The 21,329-nt window shown below is 48.6% G+C and overlaps 1 protein-coding gene across 1 annotated transcript in view; it reads right to left on the bottom strand.

Annotated features, from left to right (window-relative positions):
* The window catches only part of MBD2 (methyl-CpG binding domain protein 2), a 63,101-nt gene extending 42,615 nt beyond the window's left edge, over positions 1 to 20,486 (bottom strand). Inside the window, exon 1 of the mRNA XM_081213209.1 lies at positions 20,248 to 20,486. Within this exon, the coding sequence (XP_081069335.1) occupies positions 20,248 to 20,363 (116 nt within the window). The 5' untranslated portion in view covers positions 20,364 to 20,486. The remainder of the gene's footprint in view (positions 1 to 20,247) is intronic.
* Between the last annotated feature and the right edge of the window lie 843 nt (positions 20,487 to 21,329).

Genomic DNA, 21,329 nt, shown 5'->3' with positions numbered 1-21,329 from the left:
AGGACCCCTGGACGGTTAAGCCCAAAGGCGACTATGGGGTTGCAGCACTCATCTCGCTTTCAGACCGAGGGAGCCGGCATTTGTCCGCAGACAGCTTTCCGGGTCATGTGGCCAGCAGGACTAAACCGCTTCTGGTGCAATGGAACACTGTGACGGAAACCAGAGTGCATGGAAATGCCGTTTACCTTCCCGCCACAGCGGTACCTATTTATCTACTTGCACTGGTGTGCTTTCGAACTGCTAGGTTGGCAGGAGCTGGGACAGAACAACAGGAGCTCATTGTGCAGATTCGAAGCGCTGACCTTCTGATCACAGACCACAGTGCCACCCGTGCCCCTGTTTGGGATACAATGCATTGAAACATGGCATTTCATGAGAAACGACAGGATATGTAGATTGTGGCCAAAGCTGCGTGCACGCTGCTTCCCAAACCAGCAGTGGGAGAACACTGTTCACTGAGTAAACAGGAGTGTGTGTACACAGCCACCCTGAGGTCTTGTGCCATGAGGAGGTTTCAGTTCAAGAAGTGCAGGAAAGCCAAGCAGGCTGCTGGAGAAACGCTTAATGGAAATAAAAACCCATACCCCACGACCTTGTCCACCTCTCAACAATAAGGACTCCATATCCAACAAAGTTCTAAAGAAAACCTCACAAGCCTTGAGAATGAGGTTGGAAAATAGAAGCCTCTTTCACAGGGCTAGCTGGGGGGAGAAGACAGTTTGAGAAACTAGAGGAGAGATTTCAGCACAACACTAATTTTCGGCTTTTGAGATGAGCCTGAAATGCAAACTACCATATTCATTCTATACCCACCTCTCTTAGCCCCCCCCCCCCTTTTAGAATAAATTGCATCTTTGTTCTTTTTAACCTTTCCTCTGCTTTATGTATTTTGCCAAAGTCTGCCTAGGACTTTGGTTTTTAAAAAAAGAAAATCTATATATAATTCATAGAAGAAAAACATTTAAAGGTGGCTTCTAACTATGGCTCCCAAGTATGAAAAAGGAAAAGAGTAATAATGTGAATTCCTATACATTCTATGCCAGTTTTTATCTAGCTAAACAGTTGTGTTCCAGATACACACCATATTTCTCTAGGCGCCGTCCCACAACTGGCATTTAAATATACACAGAGATTATTTGCAAGATCAAGACCTTAGCTTTGGGATGCTGGAGTCTACAGAAGAACACATCAAACAACAAGCCCCAAGCTGTCTAGTTTGCATTTCATTTAATGGTTTTTTTGTTTTTGGGGATGTGTTTTTGTGTGTGCGTGTGGGTTTTTTTGCAGAAGACTGACATCATTGCTCAGGGCCTGGGACTGAACCCGCTCATAGCCTGTTTTCCCCCATGTGGAATTCCAACATCAAAAGTTCTCTCTACATATTAGGAGGCTCTACAAATTAGCTTCCTCGTGTGGGAAATGTTCAACCTTACTGAAGAACACTAAGAATATGATAAGCAGCAGTTTCTCAAACCAGCTTGCTGTGGGACTCCTAAACACATTTACTCAGAAGTAAAACAGCCCTTAATCCCTAGAAAGCTCGTTTGAAGCGGTGATCTCAAAGCACAAACCTCTGCAGGTTCAGTTTGAAGTAAGATCCACCAAGCGTAATCAATTTACTACTCAGTAAGTGCATACAGGGTGGCAGTATTACAGTGCAATACTGTCATATTTACTCAAAGGTAAAGGTAAAGGGACCCCTGACTGTTAAGTCCTGTGGCAGATGACTCTGGGGTTGTGGTGCTCATCTCACTTTACTGGCCGAGGGAGCCGACGTTTGTCTGCAGACAGTTTTTCTGGGTCATGTGGCCAGCATGACTGAGCCGCTTCTGGTGAAACCAGAGCAGTGCATGGAAACGCTGTTTACCTTCCCGCCGGAGCAGTACCTATTTATCTACTTGCACTTTAATGGGAGCTCACCCCGTCTCAGGGTGATGATATTAGCCTGATGATATTAACCACATATTGCAGCTTGTGTAGGTTGGACCTGAGTTGTTATTATGTTATTATTTATTACAATTATATTGTATACCCGCGCTTCACATGATAAAATCGCAAAAGAGTATTGTTGCATGCCACCCCAAACTCTTCCGGGCTCTTACTCAGGGTTCGTTTTCCTCGGAATGAGGGGCAGGGGAGACTGCGGTGTCTTTAGGATATGAGTTTAACTTGCACATATATGCAGCCCAAACCTACAATGGAGGGGCTCACAGCATTAACACCCCAAGAGAGTCATGCTTCTCTCATAGCTGCAGCCTTAATTTCAAGTAGGAATCAGGCATGGCTCTGTCTCTCCTAGCCTGCAGCCTGCAGCTTCCCACTTCATAGTTCACACACAACTCCCAACTCTGCCTGTGTCATTCTAACTACCAGCGAGTTGCCATTTATATCTTGCTCTCTAAAGAAGTTTTACTGGCTCAGTCATCCTCCTTTTCGTGGAATTAATTAATGATGAAAAACTGGAAGGCAGTGACAGGCCATATACCATATACATGTGTCTTGCAACACACTTTATATTCTTGCAACACACTTCAAACAAAAACAGATATGAAGGGAAACCTTTTGCACACTAAAAATTGGCCCTATCAACTAGTGCTTTCACTGATTAGTCAAATGAGTAAAGCTCTCAGCACTATGAACACCACACATTTATAGCACTAAGATCTACCCAGATCGTTTTCGTATAGCAGTGTCGCACATTTTAATAACCGTCAAGATCATTGGCTTCGATAAGCCAACTTTTGGGGATTGTAAACTTAATCAGCGTTTCATATCTGAAGGCTGGGAAAATCCATTTCTCCTGTGCTACATGGCCTTAGGGATGTATCAGGTACACAGCCTAATACACACATCCACACGGCGAACTCATATGTGATATTGATGGGGAAAGTATGTACTGCAAGCCTAAAAGAAATAATTACAAAATGACGATGAGTCCAGATTGCAACACACTAATAATACTGTGAACTTGCCTTGTATCTATTGGACTTGCGTAAGATTTCCTTCATAACTGAAGAGTTTTGAAAACCTCTTCCTCCATTTCACTTGCCTTCTCCCCATCTCCGCAACTCAGGAAAGACATGAATGCTCCCAATATCCTAATCATAGTCAGGAGATTGGGGAGAGCTAGATCAGCACCAGAACCAAACTTGCATTGTTTTCTTTTGAGTTTGCATGGCCCTGAACGCTACACACTTACGTCTGCCTGCAATCTTTTCTGCAGTCTCGGGCAAGTCACAACCTCTCAGCCTCAGCTTCCTATCTCTGAAATGGGCATAACTGTGGTCTATTGTGCAAGGCTGTTTCTGAGAACAAAAATAATAAAGGTCAGCAAGCTGCTCCAAATACTGTATTTTTTGCTCTATAAGAGGTGCTTTTTCCCTCCTAAAAAGTAAGGGAAAATGTGTGTGCATCTTATGGAGCGAATGCAGGCTGCGCAGGTATCCCAGAAGCCAGAACAGCAAGAGGGATCGCTGCACAGTGAAAGCAGCAATCCCTCTTGCTGTTCTGGCTTCTGGGATTCAAAGTCTTTTTTTTTCTTGTTTTCCTCCTCCAGAAACTAGGTGCGTCTTATGGTCTGGTGCGTCTTATAGAGCGAAAAATACGGTAGAATCATAGAATCATAGAATCATAGAGTTGGAAGAGACCACAAGGGCCATCGAGTCCAACCCCCTGCCAAGCAGGAAACACCATCAGAGCACTCCTGACATATGGTTGTCAAGCCTCTGCTTAAAGACCTCCAAAAAAGGAGACTCCACCACACTCCTCGGCAGCAAATTCCACTGTCAAACAGCTCTTACTGTCAGGAAGTTCTTCCTAATGTTTAGGTGGAATCTTCTTTCTTGTAGTTTGGATCCATTGCTCCGTGTCCGCTTCTCTGGAGCAGCAGAAAACAACCTTTCTCCCTCCTCTATGTGACATCCTTTTATATATTTGAACATGGCTATCATATCACCCCTTAACCTCCTCTTCTCCAGGCTAAACATGCCCAGCTCCCTTAGCCGTTCCTCATAAGGCATGGTTTCCAGGCCTTTGACCATTTTGGTTGCCCTCCTCTGGACACGTTCCAGTTTGTCAGTGTCCTTCTTGAACTGTGGTGCCCAGAACTGGACACAGTACTCCAGGTGAGGTCTGACCAGAGCAGAATACAGTGGCACTATTCAGTGGTAGTTTGCACATAGGCAAGGAAATATAGGACCAATCTCTTGTGCTTGCAGTTTTCCACCAAGGTAGCAGGTTCACGACTGTGTGAATGGGATGATAGTCCAGATGGGCTATTGGCCTGATCTGGAAGGCTCTTTTATGTTCCTTTTTCAGTTTTAGCTTTTTTGTAAACTGCTTGGAGGTTTTATTACAATCAAATGGCACACACATTTTGTTGACTAGAAAGCTAAACAGACTGGGCCTTATCAGCTTGGGGATGGGAGACCATTGCGGGGGCCATGAATGGGGTGGAACTACAATGCAACTGTGCTCCTCAAAGGCAGAGGGGAAGAGCAGGATATATATTTATTTGCCCAATTAAATCTTGTTCCTTTCTGGGAAGGTATCTTCTGTCACATGTGGTGAACTTGTGAAAAGGTAAAGGCTTTCTGGGAAATGGTATATAATGAGTTAAAGAAAATGCTTAAAAATACCTTTGTGAAGAAAACAGAAGCTTTTTACTGTGTATAGCAGGTGAAGAGATACCAAGGGAAGATAAGAGACTGTTTATGTGTGTAACAACTGAGGCAAGAATTATTTTAGCCCAAAAATGGAAACAATACGAAGTACCATCGAAAGAAGAGTAGCAGATGAAGATGATGGACTTTGCAGAACTGGCAAAGCTGACAGGATAAATCCGAAACCAGCATGATCAAGTATTCTGAAAGGATTGGAGTAAATTTATACGATATCTGGAAGATTATTGTAAACAATTAACATCATTAGCAGGGTTGTTTGAAGACTTGCAATGGGAAATTTTCTACCTTTCTATATTTATTTAAATTTTGAGCTATTTTGTAAGGAGTGTAATTAGAATTGGAAAATGCACAAAATGTAATGATACAAAGTTAATTTTGAAAGCCATGAGGCGGGAGGGAAGGAAGTTGATAGGCTCTAAAGAGCCAGGGAGGTAAAGTGGATAATAATGATGTGAATGTATATTATTAAATGAAAAATAAATAAATAAAATTATACGCACACACACACACTCTTGTTCCTTTCTTCCAAAGTGATCAAGGCAGTGTTTTCACCCAACAACCCCATAAATGAAGCTGGTAGACCTTGACTTGCTCAGGGCAACCAGGGGCGGTGCAAGACATTTTGCCACCTGAGGCAAAACTCCCCACTGTTTCCTCCACGATGGAGCTGGGGGCCTGAGGCTCTGAAAGGGCCTCCTCTCAAAGAAAAGCCTCAACACTTCACCAGGTGGGGCGGCAGTGCTTTCCGCCTGGCGACACAGCTTTGTCAACTCGCAGGCATTCTAGAGAGATTTGCCACTGGTTTTCCTCTGCTCTGAGGGGCAGTGGGACGCTGTGCCGCCCCCTTACCGGGGTTGCTTCGGTGGCAGCAGTGAGCCTGAGGCCCACCCCAAGGATGCTGATATCCTGGTCCCAAGTTGTTAAAGGATTTTCCAGGTTAAAGGTAAAGGGACCCCTGACATTAAGAACCAGAGCAGTGCATGGAAACCTTCCCGCCAGAGCGGTACCTATTTATCTACTTGCACTTTGATGTGCTTTCGAACTGCTAGGTTGGCAGGAGCTGGGACTGAGCAACAGGAGCTCATCCCATCAAGGGGATTTGAACCGCCGACCTTCTGATCGGCAAGTCCTAGGCTCTGTGGTTTAATCCACAGCGCCAGGTTAACTTGGTCCTTTAGCTCAGGCACATCCAACTTCCAAGAGACTGCGATCTACTCCCACTATAAAAAAAACTGGCAGTGATCTAACCATTGGAGTGGCCAGAGTTGTTGAGCTTTTCTGGGGGGGAGGATGAGCCAAAGGTGTTGAGTTTTTTTGGCCCTGCAATCGACCATGATCAACCAGGAACACCCCACGATCGACCTGTTGAACACCCCTGCTTTAGTTTATCAGCACCCACTAGAATCATAGAATCATAGAGTTGGAAGAGACCACAAGGGCCATCGAGTCCAACCCCCTGCCAAGCAGGAAACACCATCAGAGCACTCCTGACATATGGTTGTCAAGCCTCTGCTTAAAGACCTCCAAAGGAGGAGACTCCACCACACTCCTTGGCAGCAAATTCCACTGTCGAACAGCTCTTACTGTCAGGAAGTTCTTCCCAATGTTTAGGTGGAATCTTCTTTCTTGTAGTTTGGATCCATTGCTCCGTGTCCGCTTCTCTGGAGCAGCAGAAAACAACCTTTCTCCCTCCTCTATATGACATCCTTTTATATATTTGAACATGGCTATCATATCACCCCTTAACCTCCTCTTCTCCAGGCTAAACATGCCCAGCTCCCTTAGCCGTTCCTCATAAGGCGTCGTTTCCAGGCCTTTAACCATTTTGGTTGTCCTCCTCTGGACACGTTCCAGTTTGTCAGTGACCTTCTTGATACTGCAGCTTCTTCATGTGAAACAAAATGTGTGCCAGCACATTCCACAGAGTAACCTCACTGATGCCCTTTTAAAATGTGTTTAAAAACGGAGGGATTATTGGGTTGTTCCTGTTTTTGTTTTTTATTGTGTATTTTGTGATTTTATGTTGCAAACCACCCTGAGACCTGCGGGTGTAGGGAGATTTGCAAATTTAATCAGGGCTCTTCTCCCCCCCCCCCCAATAAAATGTTTAGGAGTACTCTCATTTTGACTCAAGAAAATCACCATTTTATAGTTCAAATGGGGGAAAATACAGTAAATGGACAAAAGTACAAAAATTCACAAAATGTTTAGGGGTATGCATACTCCTGCGTCCCTTTGATGAAAAAAGCACTGAATTTAATTAATGATAATAATACTTGCATGTCATATGTGCACTGGAAATGTTGGGGGGTGAGGTCTAAAAAGCCTCAGTGGCATTAGGACATGGTGCAAGTTGAACTGGACTTTTACCAAAACCAGACACTCAGCACTGGAACCACTGGTTGTGGCAGAGGGCCTGTGTCCTTCCTAATGCCTGGGTCAACCCTTAAAGCGAGGCATTTGTTGAAGACCAAAAAGCGAGCTTTCTGGAACTCTTATATGGCTGGAGGTTTTTCAACACAGAAAAAGAAGAGGGAAAATAAAGCAAAAGGGAAATGAAGCGAGACTTAGGAGTGCAATATCCTTTGCTGCAATTTGGGAATAAGTACCGTATTTTTTGCTCTATAAGACTCACTTTTTCCCTCCTAAAAAGTAAGGGGAAATCTGTGTGCGCCTTATGGAGTGAATGCAGGCTGTGCAGCTATCCCAGAAGCCAGAACAGCAAGAGGGATTGCTGCTTTCACTGCGCAGCGATCCCTCTTGCTGTTCTGGCTTCTGAGATTCAGAATATTTTTTTTCTTGTTTTCCTCCTCCAAAAACTAGGTGCGTCTTGTGGTCTGGTGCGTCTTATGGAGCAAAAAATACGGTATTTCACAGCACTCAAAGAGGCCTGCAGCCCCTCCAACTTCCCCATTAAACAGAGCGCCAGGAATATAAAAGCATGCCAACCGCTGCATGTTAGCATCCCTGCACGCTTACGACATCATTCCGGTCTCTCATTTCGAAGCAGCCTTTCTCGCCAGCCTGCCACACACCACGGGCAAAGATGAGAGCGGGTGCCCAACGCTGGCCAATCACCGGCCAGCACATTTGCATACGGCTGGTGGCACCCCGGGTCAAACAAAGGCAGTAACCCGGAAACGGCGGGGGGGGGTGCAGAGAGAGAAGAGCGAGCTTTGATGGTGAGATATAGTTCAGAGACAAAAGACCTGCTCCTTTTCTGCTTCTTTTTTTTTACTCCTTCATTTGGACAGACATTTGTCAGCTCCCTCTTGTTCGGCAGCCACAGCACAGGCGCCTTTTCAAACAATCTGACAGTTGTGAAAGAGCAAGCGGGATGAAACATTCCTTCTCCCAAGAGAAGGGGGGGGCGAAGCAGGGAGAGAGAGGAAGCTAAATGCCTTTGCTTGTTAAATGCACTCGAACAGCACACAGTAAACAAAAGTGATAGCATGGCCTTTTGGCTACAGCTCATTATGAGCCCTAGGAATTTGGGCAATAAAGCGAAACTGAACTGATAGCATCCTCTAAAATTACAAAGCAGTTTCTATCTCCTCCTTTCCCCCACCTTTACAGAAGATGGAGGGGGAAAGGAGACCACAGTCCTGAAATTTTGCTACATCACCCATTTAAAAGAGATCTGGACAGCACCCCTGGGCGTGTTTTCATCACAGGGATATGGGAGGGGGAGTTCGCAGCACAGTTATTTAATGCTGAGCTTCCATTAAGGCTGTAAAACCACTTTCCATTCTCTCCTCTCCCCCCCCCAAACACGGAATTTGTAAGAACGTCTGGCGTCATGACCCATTTCTGCAATACAAACAGCATTATCTCCTCCCTTCCCCACCCAAGTTCAGCTTCCGCAGGGTAAAAAGAGCATGTGTCTGACTCTGTCCATTGCCTATCATTTCGGACAGACAGTACCTAAGGAATAAAGGGCCATTTCACACTTTGCACAGAATCAGCTGGGTTTCTCACTCAACATGTGGCCAGTCCCCGTCACCTTCCCAATGCATGGGCAATGCACACTTTTGGCAACTGTGTGTTTTTCAATGTACAGAAGAAGAAAGTGGCGCTTCATGAGGCCTCATGACAGCCACAACAGACAATGTGATCCAGAGAAGAAGTGAAATTGAAGAGGAGGTGTCTGGCACCCACAGGGAAATTTCAAGCCCAAGCCTGAAATTTTGTCTAGTCTTTTTACTTAAGAAGAAGGAAAAACTTACTGACCGATTGCAACAAACATTGTGTGCAAGAAAAGTGAGCCTCACTCTGCCATCCAAGTTGTTCTAACCAAGAAGTACAAAGGCCCTGGGATACTGGGGGGAAATCTGAGCAGTTACTACTGATTTCTAAGAGGGGAGGCGCTTGGGGTCCAGGAACAAGCTACCATCTTCCCAGGACAAATTTCTCCCTCATGTGAGTACAATCATGTAGTTACAATCGTGCAACAGAGGAGACTGGGGCTGCACTTCCAAAAAAGCTGAAGCAGGAATGGGGAATGCAGAGGACTGCATTCTCTCACAAGGAAATTTCAGGGGGGGCATGTAATGATGGGGGGAGCAGAGGCATAAAGTGGGTGGAGCAATGCAGTGGCATAGCGTGGGTTGCCAGTGCCCAGGGCTGTACGGAACTGGGAGAGAGGGAGAGAGCGAAACGGATGGAGTACGCATGCACATTCAACTGCTTTATGGTGTCTGAGTCACCCAGGAGATCGCAGACACAGAGATTTAAAACAAGAAGAGGCTGGAGAGTCTGTTGTCTGGAGAGTTCACTTCCTGGTTAGCATGGAGAAGCTCAGTGACAGAAGTGCACCGCTGCATTGAGGCCCCCAACCCTACGCTACGCCACTGGAGCAATACATGGCGTACAATACCTTTGTACGCCACGGTATAAATCCACACACACCATCCCTCATCAGATAAGAAAGAGGCTTTATCACTGTTTGAGGACATGCAAAAGCAGGCTGGTGAAGAGATTAGCTGGGAAACGGGAGTGGTCTAGTGTCCCAAGGGCCAGGTGGAGAGGGACAGAGGCCCAATTTGGCCCCTGAAATGAAGGTCACCTACCCCTGAGACAGAAAATCAGAAAATCAGATGGCTGCCCCCTGCTCTCCTTGAAGACCTACAGTGAGAGAAGAGTCCACTACAGTGGTACCTCAGGTTACATACGTTTCAGGTTACATACGCTTCAGGTTACAGACTCCGCTAACCCAGAAATAGTGCTTCAGGTTAAGAACTTTGCTTCAGGATGAGAACAGAAATTGTGCTCCGGCGGCGCGGCGGCAGCGGGAGGCCCCATTAGCTAAAGTGGTGCTTCAGGTTAAGAACAGTTTCAGGTTAAGAACGGACCTCCAGAACGAATTAAGTTCTTAACCCGAGGTACCACTGTACTCTTATAGGCAACCAATTCCATCGCCAAACTGCTCATACTATTAACACGTTTTGCAGAAGGTACAGTCATAACCTACCCTCGTGTGACTTCAGCCCCTGAGGGTTAATCCTGCCCTCTGGAGCAGCGGAGGAGACAAGTCTTTGCTCCTTCCTCTGAGGGATGAGGCAGTCCGTCAGGTATTTCAAGTGTGTTATCATGATCACCCCTTCTCAGCATTTTTTCCCTCCAAGGTAAATATCCCAAGTTCTTTACATATTTCCTCATAGGACTTGCTTTCCCTGTCACTGGATCCTCCTCTGAAGACATCTGCATATATCCTAGTGGGTAAAGGTAAAGGACACCTGACAATCAAGCCCAGTCGCGGACGACTCTGGAGTTGTGGCACTCATCTCCCTTTACTGACCGTGGAACCCAACATTTGTCCGCAGACAGTTTTTCCGGGTCATGTGGCCAGCATGACTAAGCCGCTTCTGGCAAAACCAGAGCAGCGCACAGAAACGCCATTTATCTTCCTGCCGGAGCGGTACCTATTTATCTACTTGCACTTTGACGTGCTTTTGAACTGCTAGGTTGGCAGGAGCAGGGACCGAGCAACAGGATCTCACCCCGTCACGGGGATTCGAACCGCCGATCGGCAAGCCCAAGACTCAGTGGTTTAGACCACAGCGCCACCTGCGTCCCTATCCTAGTGGGTAGCGACCAGAAATAATTGTTCAGGATTAACCAATTTGGGGAACAGAAGCCCCTGATATAGAGACTGCTTCTAGTGCTGCTAATCTGGATCTTATCATACCCCTCTTTGAACTTGATGAGAACCCAACTGCGTTTGCACACCAGCAGCAGAAAGCAATGCAGGAGCGGCTCTTGCCAGATGCTCTTTTCCACCGCTCTCCTGCAAGTGCTGTTTGTCAGTCTGTGGGTCACATAAGGGCAAGGGCACAGAGAGAGGTCTGCAGAACATCTATGTTCACTCCTGAGTGCAGTGTTAGAAATTAGCCAGGCACATTTTGCACCTGGCTACTGGCCACTTGCAACCAAGTGGAACATGCCCGGGCGCCAAGATCCATCTGGGGATCCTTGGATCTTGACTGTTTTCACACATTAATACCACATCCTGCAGAATCCTTCCGTTGTATTTTATCTGAACAATCAGAATGAATTTTAGCAACCAAAATGCGATTTTTTTTTCTGCAGCCTGAGCAAGAGCAGTGAACGGCGCTATAGTTACCATATTGTTTGCACCATAACACTCACTTTTTTCCTCCTAGAAAGTAAGGGGAAATGTCTGTGCGTGTTATGGAGGGAATGCCTACTGGTGGCATGCCTACGGATTTTCCTCCTCTAAAAACTACGTGCGTGTTATGGTCTGGTGCGTGTTATAGAGCGAAAAATACGGTAATTGTTGCCGCTTTTCTTCACTTAGCCCACCCCACTGTCCTGCTCACAGTTACGAAGAACATTCCTACATTATGAATGATCCATGTCACCCTTTAAAAGAGGTAGGAATAGGCCAATATATATGGGAAATGTCCCTGGATCAAGGGACTTTTCTTCCCTAAGTTCTCCAAGTGCCTAGCCTAGTTCAAGGTTGTCATCTGAACTAACCAGATGTTTAACCGAGAATCAAACACAGCCAGTCCATATTTTGAAAAATTAAGACTTTAGAATTGTCTTGCCCCAAAACGGCAACTAGACATTACATTTTGGCAAAATGGGTTAAGGAGCCATTTTGCACCTAGCTTTTATATCTGAGGTTCTAATGCTGCCTAAGTCATGTGTATCCTTTACGCCTACCCCAAAAGAGCATGGACTATTACCTCCAGCAAACAAACAAATAAATAAATAAATAAGTGCAGCCTGATTCTCAAACACCAACAAAATGAATGAGTAAGGACAGCTCACCAACAGGATGGAAGTGCGGTTGACTCAGAAGAAGGGGGCAGAGCATTTTGCCCTAACAAGTTTGCATTCCCAGACAGTGGTGCCATCTGGGCAGTACTTTAGGGCAGAAATCTAGGATTTCGCTCACCAGACTGAGCCAGAGGGCACCAGGCCTGCTTGCCACACTTTGAAATAATTTAATGACACATTGCTGTCCTAAGGATGGGGAGCAGACACATCAGACCATTTAAGTCCAGAGACTGAAATTAGGTTTGTTTACTTATAGAATTTATTTATATCATACACTTTACACACCGCCTGACTGTATTAAAAAAAAACCCCACCCACTTCAAAGCAGTTTACAAAAAGACAAAACAGTAAAATCAAGAAGAACTCACGATCCTACTTTAAGCCGTACCAAATGAAAATGCTGAAACAGATTAAAATGACCTCAACTTTCTAAGCACGTGGGTAGGCACCGAAAAGAGTACAGTGGTGGCGCCTGCTTGATCTCAACAGGAAGGGAGTTCCAAAGTTCAGGCGCTGTTCAGGCACTAAAGCCGAATGGGTATTATGTGTCACCTGCAGTAGTGCCAATTGCACAGATCGAGGCAGTCAAGTGGGCCCTTGTGGAGAAAGGAGATCTCGTAGGTAAACGGTCCCAAGTTGTTAAGGGCTTTATATACTAAGAGCAATGGGACGCAGGTGGCGCTGTGGGTTAAACCACAGAGCCTAGGACTTGCCGATCGGAAGGTCGGTGGTTCGAATCCCTGCGACTGGGTGAGCTCCCATTGTTCGGTCCCAGCTCCTGCCAACCTAGCAGTTCGAAAGCACGTCAAAGTGCAAGTAGATAAATAGGTACCACTCCGGCGGGAAGTGTTTCCGTGTGCTGCTCTGGTTCGCCAGAAGTGGCTTAGTCATGCTGGCCACATGACCCGGAAGCTGTACGCTGGCTCCCTCCGCCTATAGAGTGAGATGAGTGTGGAACCCCAGAGTCGGTCACAACTGGACCTAATGGTCAGGGGTCCCTTTACCTTTATACTAATAGCAATACCAGTTTCAAATTGCAAGACTCTTGGAATGGCTTACAAAAAACCTGGTATTTAGATGGTTCCTGACCTCAGACTTACAACCTAAAACACAGCACACAAGGAAAAAGTAATGGGAAGGAGGAGGGAAATGCAAAGTTCAAGCACAAGTTTGGAAAGTTGCACTTCGAAAAGTTACAGGCGATGTCAGTGGTGGTTCCAAAGGCCTTGTCCTTGATAAAGAGCATGCCCTCCCCTGGGGTGCTTTTCACCAAGATCAGATCCACTAGCAGAGCTGGCTGCCGTGTCTAGGCGAGGAGGACAGATTAGCTCCTGCCACATAGTCCTTTCTGATTTACTGCATCCTATTTACGCTGAAACTCTTAACTACTCTAGTACTGAACCTGGAGTGGTCATATCCTGCCATGCACAGGAAAGACAGCTGCCGTTACATCAGCTATATAGGCCTGCTGTACATGCAAAGCAGCCTGGGGGCGCATGGGCTTGCGGCTATCACCTGCCTTCACGGCTTCCTCTTAGTGACAAGCGACTGACCTGAAAGCATCTCTTAAAAATAAAAGTGGCCTGACACATTTACTCCCCCCACCAAGGGTCATCTATATCCAACCCCCTGCAATGCAAGGAAGGGGTTGGAATTGGGTTGGCTGCAAGGCAAGAGAGTATGGCCGATTTTGTAAGTCGCTGCCTTTGTCAAGGATAAAGCAACTAACCATTTTAATTAGTAAATAAAAAAAAACAAAGCAGCAGCAGTAACCCTCGTCCACCATCAGTTTTTGGTGTGCTAAGATGAATTCCAAGGTGCATGCCATAAACTCCAAAAATTTGCAAAAGCCCGAAGCAGGAGGGAGGAGGTTTAACACACAAAAAAAGCTAATAAGCTTAGTGCTTACACCAAGGAAAGGAAAGAATTTCAGGGCAACTTTGGCTGGGGGGAATCCTATTAAAGCATTCCCCCTTTCCTAACTGTACAGCAGTGGTAGACCACAGTCCCTCCTGGGGAGCAAAGGCCAGTTCTTGGCAGAGCACTGGGTGTAAATGCTACCTATGCATGTTTTTTGGCTAGTTTCTACGCATGCGTGCGCTCTCTCTCTCTCTCTCTTACACACACACACACACACACACACTTCTCCGTCCAAGCAAGCAAGCAAAAGTCAGTATCAGAGTTCAGAGATGCCTCGCAGTCTGCCCAAAACACTCAAGGAAGGTGTGGAGCAAGGAAGGTGAGGGGCATGGCCTGCAGAAACTCCAAAAAGGGCAAATAGGGACATCTGGAGGGATGCTTTCTGGCCTACCCACCCAGGCCTGAGGTTCCCTACCCCTGCTGGACAATGGGGAACAAGAGAGACAGCAAGAAACAGACTTGAATTTGGTGGCATGAGTTCAGGTTTCGCCTCCGCCATCGATTCCTCGTGTGACCTCTGGTAAGTCATTTTCTCTTGGTGTAAAATGGGAATAATGTAATTGGTGTAATATGGGAATAATATAATTGATGCTTCTACCAGAGGGAGCAACTTGTGACTAGAAAACTGTTCTCCACCTCTGGAGTAGACCATAGTTGGCCATCTGTCTTACAATACTCTGACACATTCCCTGCATTCAGGTCAAACTGGATGTTACATGGAGTTAGTCATTAAAAAAAAAGAAAAAAACTTCAGGGGGAAGTGTGTGTGTAAAATGTAGAGAGACAAGACCTTCCAAAAGGCAGGGCAAAAGCCAGAAGTGGGCCAGGATGGAGCTGGTGGTGGGTCACCCATTTTCTCTCCCTTCCCCCTCCCCAATGTTGTGTCTCCCCTTTTCCCTTCCTGCAGAAAATCCCCACTGTGCAGCAGTTAGTGTGGGAAAGACTCAATTTGCATGTGAGCTTTTTTATATAGGGGCTGAAGGAGACGTCACAGGCTGGACCCCAAACAACCATGGGCTGCCCCTGGCTTACGGATGAACAATACCCAACCCCTGCTGTAAACATTAGGCACCCCCATGCCCCCATCATAAGCTTTTCCTCCCATGGGCGGGGGAGTGCCCCCACCTACCACCTTATTTTCCCCTCTTTGGATAAAAACTGGGGAACAGAGAGATGAAAGGACAACTGGCAAGGATTAAAGCATGCATAGGCAAACTCGGCCCTCCAGATGTTTTGGGACTACCACTCCCATGATCCCTAGCTAACAGGACCAGTGGTCAGGGATGATGGGAATCATAGTCCCAAAACATCTGGAGGGCCGAGTTTGCCTATGCCTGGGTTAAAGCATCTCCTCCCCACCAAATCCCCAAGACCTTCCTTCAAAAAAGAGTTACATGAAGCTCTGTGTGACTTGCAGCATGGTGCATAAAAACTCACAGCCTCAATAATATTATTATTATTACAGTGGTACCTCTAGATATGAACGGGATCCGTTCCAGAGCCCCGTTTGCATCTAGAAGCAAACGTAACTAGTGACTGCACGCCTGTGCACACACGCGTCGCTTTCTGCTGCTTCTGCACATGACATCATTTTGAGCGCATGCGCAAGCGGCAAAACCCGGAAGTAATACGCTTCGTTACTTCCAGGTTGCCGCGGAGCACAACTCGGACACGCTCAACCCGAAGCGCATTTAATCCGAGATATGACTTTATTATTATTATTATTATTATTATTATTATTATTATTATTATTATTATTATTATTATTTTAAATTTTTTAAAACATACTGCAGGCCGATGATGCAGCAGCTGTAACTAGTAGTAGTAGCAGAAACAACAGGAGTAACAGTAGCAGAAAAGAAAGGAAAAGTTGCTGCAGCAGCATAAGTAAGAAAAGGGTGTGGCAGGAATGGTTATGAAAGTCACCTGGTGACTTACAGGAAGGGGAAGAAGATGCAAGGAAAATTGAAATCCTGCTGCTCCGAGGGAGATGATCTCTAGGGGCATTTTGCCGGCTAGCGGTATAAATGGGGAAACAGCCTGCCCAGTCTTTGTCTGACCAGCAGAAGCCAACGGGGGAATCACAGAAGCCCAGGTGTCATTCTCTCTGACTCTGAAGGAAACGAGAGAAGACAGGCTGCCTGCTTTCGCCAGGCCTGAAAAGGACAGCTCCAAACGCAACACCACTGCTCCAAACTGGAGTGTGCCAGCTTAACCTAAGGAGTTAAGGAAAGCCCCGCTGGATCAGGCCAAAGGAACATCTGGCCCAGCACCCTGTTCTCACCAGGGTGAGTCAGATGCCCATGGGAAGCCTGCAAACAGGACCTGAGTGCGAGAACCCTGTCCCCATCTGTCACTCCCAGCAGCTGTCAGGAGAACATGGACACTGTGGCTAGTAGCCACTGATAGCTTTGGTCTAGCCTGCTTTTAAAACCATGCGAGCTGGTGGCCACCAATGCCCCTTGTGTCCCTGCCTGGGACAGCAGACTGAGTGGGTAAAGCTGCAAGGTTCTAGGATGCAAGGTACTCGCTGTTTTGAGGTGCAGAATTGGACATGAGGACGAAGCCCTTTGCCCTCCACAACCAGGGAATAAGTGGGTAACACTACTTTTGGAACGCCACATCCTAAGTTGTCCTTTTGCACTGGGCAGGCAGGTGTGTTTCTGTAGCAGTGTAAGAAGCTCAGATATATAAGCTGATCACCAAACAGCACCTTAAACCTAGGTTACAGTCACCACATATTGGGACGCGGGTGGCGCTGTGGTCTAAACCACTGAGCCCCTTGGGCTTGCCAATCGGAAGGCCAGCAGTTCGAATCCCCATGACTGGGCGAGCTCCTGTTGCTCGGTCCCAGCTAACCTAGCAGCTCGAAAGCACACCAGTGCAAGTAGATAAATAGGTTCCACTGTAGCGGGAAGGTAAATGGCGTTTCCGTGCACTCTGGTTTCCGTCACAGTGTTCCGTTACGCCAGAAGCAGTTTAGTCATGCTGGCCACATGACCTGGAAAGCTGTCTGTGGACAAATGCCAGCTCACTCGGTCTGAAAGCAAGATGAGCGTCACAACCCCATAGTCACCTTTGGCTGGACTTAACTGTCCAGGGGTCCTTTACCTTTACCCTTTTTTCTTTTTCTTTTTTACAGTCAGCACAACAGATTGTCTAATCACCTTTTTTTTTTGCAGTGAAATTGATCGTTCTTATTCTTCCTTTCTTTTCTATACCACTATATTTTTAAAGGGGGAAAAATCTCAAAGCGGCTTGCAACACATTGAAACATTAAAAAAAACCAACAAGAGATTTCTCTGCACACCAGCCAGATGGTACAGATGCCAGGCACCAACCCTGAAGAAAAAACATCTTCACTTGGTTGCAAAATGCGCCTGACACCTGGGGAATTTCGAACACTGGTCTGTGTAGCCTTCTCTGCAAGGCAAGATGCCACCAGGCAATGGCTCAAGTAACATAACACAGATATATAAGGCCATGGCCGGTGCCAGGGGTCAGTATTGTGAGACACATGCCAAAGCCCTCAACCCCGGTAACAACACACACAACGTAACAGGCTGTTTTTGACTAGGTAACTTCTATTTCAAACGCAATTCAACATATAACATCTCACAAAGTGTAATTCCATAGACCAACACATCAGGCAAACAGAACATATCGAGAGAAATTAAAGTCCAGTGGATGGTCAGGGGTCCCTGCTGAGCCCCAGTACCCACTCGCTTACTCTTGCTGTGTGTTCGCCTGACTTCTCAAAGCAAGAGCAAGCAAGAGCTGTACTTGCTGCTTCAAGGCAGTGGTGCATCTCGTGGCAAGCAGGGGTCACAAGGAGGGGACCCCATTCAAGGAGCACACACTGTTGAGGCAAACAGTTCCAAAGGAGCAGCAAGAGCAAGTGTCACCTGGGTGGGTGATACATGCATGCAGCAGGAAGGAACATAAATGTCTGTCAAGGACTGGGTGGACGCAGAGGGGTGATGGGGAATCCCCAGGGGAAGACAAGTCAGGGGATTGGTGGTGGGACGACAATGAGTGGTCAAGAGCAGCAGCGTAACTAGCCACTTGGGTGCCGGGTGCAGCCCATGCGTCCTGCAGCCGGGGGCTGAGCGAGCTGCGCATGGGGGGCGAGGAGGCGCAGCGTGGAGCCTCTCCACCAACTCCCCTTCAGCTGTAGGATGGTTGAGGGAGAGGCGGTGGGCAGACACAAGCCCCATGCTGCCATTTCAGGCAGCGCAGAGCCTGCAGGCGCCAAAACCACTACGTCACTCCCAGGAAAGATGCGTGGCTCGGGCACGCTGCAGGCCCCGTGGTAAGTGCCGGCCCCCGCGGTGTGGCACCCAGTGCCAGGCGTGTTTCCTTAGGTTTGTTGACTGAACTAAAAAATAGCCCAATTTTAAAAAAAACAAAAACAACACATATTTTTGTCATTTTGTCACACACACCCGTGATGACACCCAGGGTGGTCTGCACCCTCCGCATCCCCCTTCCTCTGCCACTGGTCAAGAGGGAGAAGAGGGAGCAGACTGGGAGGAGGAGTCCTCAGAAGCTGAAGAGGGAACAGGGTTTAGTGAGCAGGAAGAGGCTGTGGCAGAGAGCAGTCCAGAGTCCAGGGCAGAAGCAGAGGCTGGAGAGGAGCGGGAGCAAGCAGCAGAGATGACAGGTTGCTGAAGAAGCCAGGGAGTCTCCTGTTGCTGCTGTGACCAGCTCCCTTCCCCCAGGTCTCTCGGAGAAACGAAACAGAGTAGAGGGTGGTTGTGCACAGGCGGAGCCTGAGATAGTGCGAGAAATACCCTGCAGAGGAGGAGTCCTAGTGGGCACTGGGAAGGCTGGGACCTTCAGTCCTCGCAAATGCTTCATTGGGACAAGACCTCCTAGAAAGAGTTGCTGAGAGCACTTGGCACTGGTCTCGGGCAATTTGTTGTTTTCGTTGCTGACCTATGCCTGACTCCAGCCCTGACAATGCCACTCCATACAGCAGATGTAGGCAATGTGGTGCCCTCCAGATGATTTGAACTACAGCTCCCATCTTGCCCAGCCAGTGCAGCCAGTGGTCAAGAGTGGTGGGCGTTGTAGTCTGTAACATCTGAAAAGCAGTAAGTTGGCTACGCCCCTGCTGTCCAGACACACCCAGGGCAGGGCAGAGAAAGCAGACTTCTTTGCTTTCGGGGGGGGGGGGTCACTTTTCCAGGCAGCAGTCTGGAGGACGTAAATGGATCTTGCCAAACAAACCAAACCCTTCCAACTGGCCAGGCTGCAGGATCCGGGCTTTCCGCCTGGCAGTTATGGATATGCATGTGTTGCACAAAGCCGGAAGGGGGAGAAAGGGGGAAGAAAAGATATTACTGTTGAAACGAGGCAGGTTTTTCCTACCTAGAAACTTTGAGAAAAGGTTCTCTTTCCCTTGCAAGCGAAACTGCAGGCAGAAGTTTTATCATACCTCCACAGGGCTGCACCGAGGCTGAACTGCTGCTCTGAACCCCAGAAAGGGAGGCCAAGAGACCAGAGTAGCAAAGTATAAAAAGTAGGGCCACCAGAGGCCGCATAAGGCCGGTTTAGAGCCTAGCCTGGCTCCACCAGTCAGCAGTCCCTTTTGTGGGTTCGGTGACACTGATAGAAAATAAGAGAGGGAAAGAAGCCTTATTGGAATGGTTGCTGTTATTGTTTAGTCGTGTCCGACTCTTTGTGACCCCATGGACCAGAGCATGCCAGGCACTCCTGTCTTCCACTGCCTCCCGCAGTTTGGTCAAACTCATCTGCAGGGAAGCAAATGGGAGGAAAGAGGAAAAGAGAATGCCACCAACGCACAGATTGGTTCATCTCCCAAAGCCACTCAAAGTTACGCAGACCAGACTTTGTTTCAAAAACTAAATGCGTCAGGTTGCCAATTCCTGAGAAAGTTGCAACTTCCCACCACAAAGGGTGGGAATCACTCCTAAAACTTAAGACACGTGGAACCTGGAGCTCCCTAGAAACTTGGGAGACAGGAGAGTAACTTAGTCTACTACGTTTCAGAGGAACCGCCTGAAAGTTGCGCCCTTTTCTATCCTAATATCCTGTGTGTGGAATCTAGAACACCTGAGGAGGGAAGCCCCTCACTCTGCACATGCTCAGGAGGCGCTGCCAGAAAGCCACGACTCCTCTTGCCCTCTTCAGCACCACTCCCAAGCGCGGCGCGCCGAACCCTCGAACTCCCCGGGAGCCCCTCACTCTGCCCATGCTCAGAGGGCGGCGGCGCTTCTCCTGCTGCGCGTTTTGAACCCGGCCATGACGAAACCGCCTCTGGGGTCACGCCCTGACTCGAGCTGGGCGGCTGGCGCTTCGGATGGAGAGGCTTTACCTGAAATAGTAGACATCGCTCTTGCCGGCGCTGAGCCCCGATTTCCGGATGACCTCCTCCTTCTTCCACCCGGGAGGCAGCGCCGGGCAGTCCACCCGCTTCCCCCGCTTCTCCATGCGCGGGGCTGGGCGGCGGCGCCCCTCCGACGGAGCCCAAGAAGAGAGTTGCTCCGGAGCAAGCGAGGCCTGCTGTCCGGCTCGTTCGGCGGCCCCTTGGCCGGCAGAGGAGGCCGGCCGGCCGGAGGCTGGGCAGGCGAGGGGCGCCGGAGAGACCCGCTCAGCGGCTGCCCGTCGAGGCGCCTGTCCAGCGGCGGCGACGCTCCGCGCCTGCTGCTCCTGCTCCTCCTGCTCCGCTGAACTCCGTCGGCCAGAGCTGGGAGGCAGAGTTGGGGCTGCTGCGCGCGCAGCGCTCTCCTCTTGCCCGGTGGCGGCGGCGGCGGCGGCCGCGGGAGCGCCTGCCTCTCCGCCTCCTCTTGCTGCTGCTTCCGTAACTGAGCCTCGGAATCCGTGTCATCGGCGCTCGGAACCTCGGGGTCATAGAGCCCGCGCGGCGCAGCCAAAGGAGGCGGGGAGGGGAGGGGGGCGGCACGCCAGCCAGCCAGCCAAGCGCCCGCCCCCCAGACGAGCCAGCCGGGCACACGCACCCGGCTCGGCCCGGAAGACCGCCTCCCCTTCCCTCTGCGCTCCAACTTTACGCGCGCCCCTCGCCGCGGACTGCACAGAGGAGGCGAATGGGCTGCACAGCGCCGCCCTCCGAGGTAGTGTTAGAGGCGCCGGGCTGCGTCTCTAACACCCCCCTCCCCATATCTTGGTAGGCTCCTCCAACTCCCATCAGCGCCGGCCAGCGCGACCAATGGTTAACGTCGACGTCTGGTGGGACACAGGGTCCCCCGGTTGTTAGAGGGCGGGACTAGTGTGTGTTAGAGGGCGGTGCGGTGCGGTGGTTAGAGTAGCCCTGCACGGCACGGGGTTGGACTAGATGACCCTCGTGGTCTCTAGGGTTCTCTATGACTCTGACCTGGGAGAACAGGGTTCGATTCCCTGCTCACGGGGCTGCCCCGGGGACAGTCGCTGCTCGTCAGC

Source organism: Podarcis bocagei, assembly GCF_964188305.1.
Source record: "Podarcis bocagei genome assembly, chromosome: 11".
In the NCBI taxonomy this organism is placed as follows: Eukaryota; Metazoa; Chordata; class Lepidosauria; order Squamata; family Lacertidae; genus Podarcis; species Podarcis bocagei.
Note: the sequence above shows the minus strand (reverse complement) of the source record. Positions and strands in the feature narration are given on the sequence as shown.